The sequence below is a fragment of the Sabethes cyaneus genome, chromosome 2 (genome assembly GCF_943734655.1).
Source record: "Sabethes cyaneus chromosome 2, idSabCyanKW18_F2, whole genome shotgun sequence".
NCBI classification, from domain to species: domain Eukaryota; kingdom Metazoa; phylum Arthropoda; class Insecta; order Diptera; family Culicidae; genus Sabethes; species Sabethes cyaneus.
Window position 1 is genome coordinate 89,928,367 of NC_071354.1, and position 9,884 is coordinate 89,938,250.

At 38.1% G+C, this 9,884-nt stretch overlaps 1 protein-coding gene across 2 annotated transcripts; it reads left to right on the forward strand.

Annotated features, from left to right (window-relative positions):
* The first annotated feature begins 5,067 nt into the window (after positions 1-5,067).
* On the forward strand, positions 5,068-6,731 carry LOC128737768 (borealin-like). Of its 2 annotated transcripts, none has more exons than XM_053832474.1 (6): positions 5,068-5,281; positions 5,342-5,475; positions 5,536-5,647; positions 5,918-6,143; positions 6,204-6,374; positions 6,430-6,731. In XM_053832474.1, exons 1-6 carry the CDS (start codon positions 5,182-5,184, stop codon positions 6,608-6,610), a joined length of 924 nt encoding a protein of 307 aa, XP_053688449.1. In that variant the 5' UTR covers positions 5,068-5,181; the 3' UTR covers positions 6,611-6,731. The 2 variants fall into 2 exon arrangements, with proteins under 2 accessions (XP_053688449.1, XP_053688450.1); XM_053832475.1 differs by having other exon boundaries at positions 5,930-6,143.
* The last annotated feature ends 3,153 nt before the right edge of the window (positions 6,732-9,884 follow it).

The following is a 9,884-nucleotide window of genomic DNA, read 5'->3' on the forward strand; positions in this document are numbered from 1 at the left end:
AAGACACTCCATCGGCAGGCAACCATGTTTTCGCTGTCAACATCTCGTGTGTGTGAAAATGAGATAGCATGTCAGCACTGCGTTTCACTCAGCTGCCAGCAGTCTGTTTGGGCCCGCTGTCAAATTTTGAGCCCAGGACATGTTGTCGCTGACGTTCACTGCAGCTCGTTCTAGAGATGTCGATGGGGCGACTTAAGATTATCATTGATTATTCTACAGATAACCATTGATTACCTAATTTATCCGTAAATGGTTACAAAAGTAATCTCTGATTACTACGCATTTTTACGCCTTACTGGAAACCCCTTGGTAGCCACCTATCAAGACGCGACAACTCCGACTCCCCGGCACGTCGCCATTTTTCTGTGACTGATATCGGTTTTGTTTTTTAACCTGATGGGTTAGTTCCAATCAGATCCCTGTCACGACAGTTGTCAGCTGAAGCCGCCTCCGATAGTGGTGGTAATAGAGGTAGACAACAAATTTTGAAACAAAATTTAAACGAGACAACGCATGTATTTAATGCTGCGCAGTATGACGAAAGCAGCGTGTTGTTTCCCTTTTTTTGTTTATCGTAAAAAATAAGACTATCAAAAGTCAGAATTTTTCCTATCTTATGTTGCCAATAACACAAAAAAACGAACATCGTTCATTATCTACATCCTACATGCAACATATTTTCTGAACCATAAAACCCTATGATTGCGTAATTCTTACAGGTGCTGTCAAAATCGAGCCAGCAAGCCTGGTTCAAACCGCTTCAAAAAAAATGTATGAGAATGACGTTCGTGCCAGGGATGTGGTTCCAATCCGACCACTGAATAAACAAACATTTACGGGAGAATAAACAAACGTTTTCGGGTTGTCAGTTTATTGCTAGTAGCGGGGTTGAAACTGTAGAAAGACCCAGGGCGAACCCGACGTCTAAAAAGTTCAACCTAGAGCGAAACTAACTCCAACCTGAGTGAAAAAACAAACATTTTGACAGCCGTTCGATTGGAACTAGGGCGAATCTACACAGAAAAATAATTAAACCCAAATATGCTTACTTTGATTCAAAACGGACTTCCGTGCGGGAAGTCAATTTTAGGTAAAAGCGAATTGCCTACTTTTGAGTACCAGCGTTAAAGTCACTATTCGGTAAATTGATTGCATAGAATCAATAACACCAATATCAACAGTCGCGAAGAAATTTTTATGTAAAATTGCGTATTGTTGGTTTACTGCTCAAGCACCCACACTAGCGAAGACGAAATACGCGTGTAACATCCACGATGTTAACCTCATTTTGGGGAACAGCTGATGCTGGAGGAACAAACCGATAAATAGCGATTACTAGTTGTGTTTCTCCGTTTGCCACACTGCAGAGCACATATTTCAGTCAAATTTTCCATCCTGTTCCAAACTCAAGCACATATTTTGAAAATTTGCTGGTATTTAAGCCAGCGGAAGACGAAATCCATTCTGTACCTTGGTGACAAAGGAATGCATCTCTTTTGTGTACTGTTGTTGTTTGCCTCATTTTCAAGCACCAATACGCACGTAACTGGAAAGCTCTATTAGGGAAATGTCAAAAATGCTGTTCAAATATTACGAACACGTTCGCCATTATGGCTCGTAAAAAACTGGATAGAGTGACGACACTGTCAAAATCTGTCATGGTCATCCCAACAAACATTTTTGTTTAAGAGCAGCTTACTCAACTATTGTATAACTATAACCATTGGAACGAGCACTTGATAAGCTGCCATACAACAAAAATGTTCCTTGGGATGAATGCGTTCACATGGTTCACATTACAAAATGCTCAAGCGTCGTTTGACGGTTGACGGCAATTAACGGTTAACTTGACCGAGCAAATCGGGAAAAATAAAAAAAAACTTAATTCGCTATGACGGCACCGCACGACTTCTTTTCCACCTACAGAACTGCCCGTAGCTGAATGCGTGAAAATTATTCCCGACATAATTCTGTCTTTTGCACTCTTTAACAAATCGCTATTCTGCTATTCTGACAAGAAGGAAAACAGCGAAAGAATAGGAAGAAGTGGATAAAGAATTTAAGGACAGTAAATATTGAGATTGGTAATTGAGTATAATAACTGGCGAAAAACCACAGAACAGAAGTGGAAGTAGAAATCCAAACACGTACATGCTACTTTCTACAGATACTAGCGAACCTGGCGGTAGCGGGTCACTTTTTCCCACGAAAACACACGAACGCATACAAATGCACACGAAAGCATGTGAAATCTGCTATGCGATTGGCAGCGAGCGTTCTGCTTATATTGCTGTTATTCGCTCCTATGCGAAAACCTTCCCAAAGAAAAAGAAAAACAAAAAAGTCTCTGCTACCAGTTTTGATCGCCGAATCATTCGGACTTCCACTTCTGTTCTGTGGAGAAACAGTAACGAATATGCAAACCCGTCAAGAGCAACAACAAATCGCGCGACAATGTGTGCACAAGGAAATATTGTGCTTTGCAAGAAATCTTTTCATTCTCGGAAAGTTCATAGCAAGCTGTCAAAATAATTTTGTATTGAGCGAAGCTGACGAATTATCGTTAATTGAATATCGATATTTTTCACATATCGATACGTTAGAGTGACTATATACAGAGTAGCGACAAGTCATCCCAAATGTATGCAATGCGGTTTTTCCATGGTTTTTCTTTCTCTTTCCTGCATACGCATTGGATAGGTCGTCTGCTCGATTGGAATGACACTGACAGATAATTATTCCAATTTTGACATTGTCGCCACTCTGTATATAGTCACTCTACGATACGTATACTCAGCTGAAAGCATAATCAGCTAAATTGCTCGCATCACGTGACGATCTGCATTTTACAATTATTTTATAACACTCCGTATAACGTGTTAACATTTACAGAGCTGTTGTAATTATTTATGCATGCCGAAATTAATCCTCTCTGTCCCAGGGGTGTTTTGGTGGTTTACAGTTTTTGATCATGTAAAAAAAGCTATTAATTAACAATTCGTCAAACGCAACTATACACCTTGTAAAACAATGTTATTACTACGTTACAAAATCAAAATTTCCATATTTGAATGCCTCAAAAATTTTATCGGTCGATTTTAGTATCGGAAGTCATGGAGCACCTGTGCTACCATGGGACAGAGAGGGTTAACTATTTCGAAAAAATCTCTATCGAGATTTCGTCCACGAATATCAATACCAGTTATATCGATACATTATCGCCCAATGCTGAGCTCGCCAAATATTGAAGGATATTCTTTTATCCAGAGCTGCCATACAAATAGATTAATTTCTATTGTTTAGATATTTGAATCACCATGCCGTAGGGTAACCAACGTATTTTGGACCCCATGAGCAGCTGTTCATAATTTGGACACTTACAGCAAAATCAAATGGAAGTGTCCAAATTATGTACAGCTGCTGATGGGGTCCAAATTAGGTTGGTTACCCTACTTCTTACATTTTGTTACTATTTACACCAATTTTTTTACTTATGATATTCAATGAATTTATATAAAACAGATTTTTGAATGTAAGAGGCTAAAAGAAGTTTTTTATGGTAGTTTTAGTTGCTAAAGCATCAGTAACAGTTGCACATATAAACCAAAAAATATTTGGCCACCTTTCCTTGTTCTCGTTGCGGTGATTGACGATGCGGACTACCACCCCAACAGGATGAAATTTTATGTATTAAGGTGAAATTAGTCGTCATCGATTCTGCCAATTTCAAAAGCAGTTTTTTTGTTTGAAACAAAAATTCTGTTCATGAAAATATATTTGAAGTGTTCAAATTCGCAAGAAGAATGCAGTATTTACAATTTTACGAACAAAACTCCGCTTTTGGGCTCAAAAACTGCTTCCAAAATTGGGCTTTCCGACGAAAAGTTGATGACTGCTAATTTCCCGTTAAGGTGAAATTAGTCGTCATCGATTCTGCCAATTTCAAAAGCAGTTTTTTTGTTTGAAACAAAAATTCTGTTCATGAAAATATATTTGAAGTGTTCAAATTCGCAAGAAGAATGCAGTATTTACAATTTTACGAACAAAACTCCGCTTTTGGGCTCAAAAACTGCTTCCAAAATTGGGCTTTCCGACGAAAAGTTGATGACTGCTAATTTCCCGTTAAATAACCGCAATATCATCAATCATCAGCGAGAATCAGTATTGCGGTTATTTACGTAAATTTTCATCCTGTTGCGGCGGTAGTCCGCATCGTCAATCACCGCAACGAGAACAAGAAAAGGTGGCCAAATATTTTTTGGTTTATATGTGCAAATGTTACTGATGCTTTAGCAACTAAAACTACCATAAAAAGCTTCTTTTAGCCTGTTACATTCAAGAATCTGTTTTATATAAATTCACTGAATATGATAAGTATAAAAATTGGCGTAAATAGTAGAAAAATTTAAGAAGTACGGAATGATGATGCAAATATCTAAACAATAGAAATTGATCTATTTGTATGGCAGCTCTGAACAAAAGCACATCCTTCAATATTTGGCGAACTCAGCATTGGGCGATAATGTATCGATATCACTGGTATCGACATTTGTGGACGAAATCTCGATAGAGATTTTTTCGAAATATAGTTAATTTCGGCATGCATATAAATAAATACAACAGCTCTGTAAATGTTAACACGTTATACAGAGTGTTATAAAATAAATGTAAAATGCAGATCGTCACGTGATGCGAGCAATTTTGCTGATTATGCTTTCAACTGAGTATACGTATCGATATGTGAAAAATATCGATATTCAATTAACGAAAATTCGTCAGCTTCGCTCAATACAGAATTATTTTGACAGCTTGCTGTAAACTTTCCGAGAATGAAAAGATTTCTTGCAAAGCACAATAGTATTTTAAACGCCCATTTTGGTGCGAAATTGGATAGTCTTGATTTAGCATGTTAATTAATTGGTAACCGTTAAAGGTAAACAATAAAGTACCGCACGCATACACGTACAAATATGGTGTCATCTGTCAAATCAGATTTAACGAAACCCCGCGTTTACATGTAGATGCTCTGCTTTCAGCTTTCAACGGACTTTTTATTTTCTGTACAGCAAGAAGAGATCTAGTTGCGAAAAATCGTGTATTTTTAAGTAAAAACAAGGTATCTGATTTTGATACAGATTACTATCGTGGAGTGAGATACAATTGTAACTTTTTAAAAGTAAAATGACCCGAAATAAGATTCGTCGAGTGGTGAGCAAAAAACGAGCATCTGCTGATGAACGTACTCGCATTGAAAACAAGATGAGAGACTTTGAAGTGCATGGTATTTAATATTTTATACGATTCTTCTTTCGTTTGCCAATCTGTTTTTTTTTTATTCTAGTGGAGAGCGAAATGGCAAATCTGGAGCTCAATTTCCGAGATGAAATGGATAAAATTCAACGTCTTATTGATGCTTTGAAAACTAGAATTCCGAAGAAATTTCAAACGATGACCATTGATCAGATTAGAGAATATGTATTTTTTTGTCATTTTTTTTAAAGTAGTTTGTATTGAGCATCATTTGACTACTTTCAGAATGAAGAAGCGGAAAAAATCGAATCATCCTTTTATGCAGATAAAACAACCCACTTGGCGAATTTGAGCATGATGCTTGAAAAATCAGCTAGAAAAAAATCGAAAGATGACGGTAAGTATATGTATGACTAACGCTGCACGTAGTTACCTCGACATCATTTATTTTTCAAATTATGGAGTAAATTAAACGGTGTCAAATTGTATGCACTGCCAAAGGTTTACTAAACTAATTTGGGGCTTAACATATTTGCACTTCTCTATGCGAATGTACATTAGAATGCTTTTTGTGTGGTGATTGCATATTCTTTTCATCTCTTTCATATTCCCAAAATACATCATGGTGACTGGTTCTGTCCATACTTGACTGGAATCATAACATAAGGTTACCTTACAGAGGAGAGTGAAAACCACGAGCGTCTTTCCACATTGTCAACGTCCAAACGTATGGGACCGTTAATGTCGGCTAAATATCGCCGTCGCAGTAAATCGACAAGCGCTATGGGCAACAGCAGCGCGAGCCACAGTCTTTTCCAATCCACCAACACGAGTAGATCGGTTTTGGGAATGACACTTACAGCTAATCCCACAGCAAAGGACCGTGCCTCCAGGTAGATTTGTCTCGTAGGTAATCTGTATTGATCCTGATTTCATAAAAAAATTGTTCCTAGATCTAAAATAAAGACACCAATGCCTTACCGTTCTAAAGCGATAAGTGCTGACCGAGTGTGCGGGCCTATTACCCCGAAAGTACAGCCCAACAGCGCAATGGCCATCATACGTCACGCTAGGTTAGGAGAACCTGTATATTCGATTACTGGAAGTCCAGTCATTACTGCAAAGTAAGACTAATTGGCTTTGAACATAGCAAAACAACTCAACTATTTTCACTTTCAGCATGCTTGAAGCAACAGCAAACCTGAATATTCCAGTTCAAAACGGAATGCTAGCCATTCGACCAACCGAGATGGATTCGGTTGATCCACAAATCGTTAGCAGAATAGATCCCAATGTATTGAGTGAGCTAAAACAACTTCAGGAAAATCTAAACGTTATCATGCGCACGCTCAGACTGTAATTCTAATCGGTTTTCGATTTACGTTTATTCCGAGTTATATTTTATAATGCAAAATTGCGTATTTCTGACTTGTATTCCTTTCTTATTTTTTCAACCTATGTATTAGTTGTATATTTTAAATATGGATGTTCTTTTAGAACCGGTAAATAAAAGCACTCACGTTTTAAATAATAAAAAAATGCTTTCTGCTAAAACGACTAATAACTACGTAGTCAAAAATCTCTGCTGCTAGTTCTGCTGCAAATAAAAGATTCATACAACGAATATATAAGACGAATTCGTAGCGTAACACTTGAAAATTAAAATGCTCGGCGAGCTTGATCTTAGTCGTAAATATACATACATTCACTATTGTTAGCAGTCGATCCTATAAGAACTAGTGTCGGATAACAATTATAGACCAACCACAAGCATGAAAATCAAAATCCTCTTTTACTTTAAACCGTTTTTTCATGTCTTAGAACCAGGGATGGTTCGTTCACTTTGACTCAATTTTGATTCATTTCATACTATCGTCTCAGCCGCGCTAAATTTGACAAAGTAATGTATGAGACATTTGTAGAATTCCTTATTATTTACAGTTTTGCTGAATAAAGTGTTGCTGTACCTTTTGTAGTTACGGCGCTACAATGCTAGTACCTCTTTAGTAACTAAATGAACGTTCATTTAGTTACTAATGAGATACTAGCATTGTAGCACCGTTACTACAAAAGATACAGCAACACTTTACTGAACAAAATTGTAGATTTAGTTATTATCTACAAATGTCCCGTACATCAATTTGTCAAATTTTGCTCGGTTAGGACGCTACTGTCAAATGAATCAAAATTGAGACAAAGTGATCGAACAATCCCTGCTTAGAACCAAACTTCTTAGTTAAATGCTTCTGTTTTTCGCTCTTATGATTCTCAATATAAGTCCACTTTCCATTCCCAGTAACGATGTTATGCAAAAACATCTCTTTTAAATTCTATTGTTTGTCCTAGCTTCTGCTGGACGTTGTCATTGTCGTTGTCGATGTTCAGGATGGTTCGTGCTGTTTTAAAACTATAGTTCCTTTCATCTCGGTCTAACGATAGGGGAGTGTCGTCGTGGTTGGGCCACGTTTTGGAATTCGCCCATAACTTTCGTTTCAAGAGGAATTTTGGAAATCTAAATACATCGTTGCAAAGGTCTAAGAATAAGGTATATTTCCGGAAAGTATCGAACTGATTGCTTGAAAAATAAAAAAGTTATTGGCATTTACGTGAAGACAAAAAATGTTGTCATAGTCGGGCCATGTTGTGCAGGTTGGGCCACCGCAGAAAATCTAAGACATACGTATTGAAATTCTAAATAGAGACATGAAAAGAATGAATTCCGTAAACAACGACTCATATAGGTAAAAATACGCTGTTTTTAATTGCATTTTTGCAAAATTTTGACGATCTTGTAAAATCTATATTGCTACAATGGCCTTTTTCGAAGTGTACAACTCCAATGAAAAAAACAACAAAAATCTAGGTTTTTATCGTATTAATTTTGCTTTATTTCATCACATTTTACGTGACTGACATTCTCTAGCGATTACTGCGCTTCTGCGCTTAAAATTATGGTGGCCCAACCATGACTACTCAAGTGGCCCGACCCTTACAAATAGCGTTTTTCTAGTATTTCACCTTAGCCTTCCCAAACACCTTACTGGAGGGGATTATTCAATAGTCTTCGTGTGCAGCACAACACACTTCATACATTTTCAAAATTTATCTCGATAATTGCATTTCATGAATCATTTCTTGAAGAAAAGTTCATTGTCCCTGCAAAACTTTTTTTGTAAGATTTGGTCACTGAATTCAGTACGGGTGTTTTGAATACACGATTGAAACTCACAATATTGTGAAAAGTAAGCTATCATAGTATGAAGTTTTACAATGGTTGTATCATAGATATCATGAGTTACTAAAACTGTATAATTGTGATGGCCCGACGATAACGACAATATCCTACTCGTCACCAATTTCCCAGATGTCTCAGAAGTTGTCTTCAACATGGCTGTGCTATCTCGCACACTCGTCCCTTTTGTTCCAGGTGCCGGTGGGAATGTTGAAGATCAATGCATTATCGTGTATGGCCCAACATAACTTCCCGACTTTCGCCTAATGAACGATGGAATCCTTCCCAAGCAATACCTATAGCTCGTAATTCATCTACCTCCGCGACTCACTGCTTTCAATTTTTACTTCACCCAAGATCTCTATAGCAGTACCTTCCGCTTGACCACGACAAAAGCACGTATGGCCTCTGTGAGCGTTGGCAAAGTTGTGACTGTGCAGCCCGTAGTAAACCCGTTGAATCTATGATCGATCCACTCAAGATACTCCTATTTCTATCTCTTTATGGTTTTAGTCGCCTCCCAGTTAGCCTCATGGTACGACACTGCGCTATCAAGCCAGTCATCGCATATTCGGATCGCGATTGCGAAAGACCGGTAGAGGTCATAGAATCGTAGCACTAGCTTCGCAAATGTCCACGTGAGCAGTTAGTTGCAAAGTCTGCCGAACAAGAACAAGAGCTTTGTCTTACCGATCGGAATATAAGCAAGATTAGTGGTGATCGGATAACCAAGATCGTGTGCTGACAGGACACTCGTGCGAATGCTGTTGGCATGAGGGACTAGCTTGTCCGATGTCCCATTCCTCTTATACTTATGTGTCCATGTTCGCCGGTCAGCAGAACAAAGGGATGAAATCAGAGATTTCCACTGCTAACGGTTACCCGCCATGGCTTATTCCTCTTATACCGCGGACAAATACTCTAGGACCCTGGAATTCATCTCCAGGACTGCCGAAACTTTCACGGACGTCTTCTGCTTAAAAGCGTTACACTGCTCTCTGGTCCAATCGACTCTGGAGTACTGTTCAAAGATCTGGAGTCCGAACTACTTTACCAGCGCTGATTGAATCGAATCCGTCCAAAGTTGTTCTGGTTGGCATCCGAGCTACAAAAACCGATGTCAACTGATTCACCTGGATACTCCCTCCACATGGTGGGATACATCCCCGGTCAACAATACCAGACGGTTTAGAAATAGTGTTACGATATGATGCTGCACGCTATGTCTGAAGGGAGCGATTATGCAACTATGATGTACATTAAATTTTCTTTCACAACGTGTTAGTACAGGTCTTCACGATTCATAATAAGCTGATTTTAAATAAAATCATCGGGAAAAAATTTAAAAAAGTCAATTTGAATATTTTAGCTATAACCAACCAGGTACAGGTGTACGCACTTA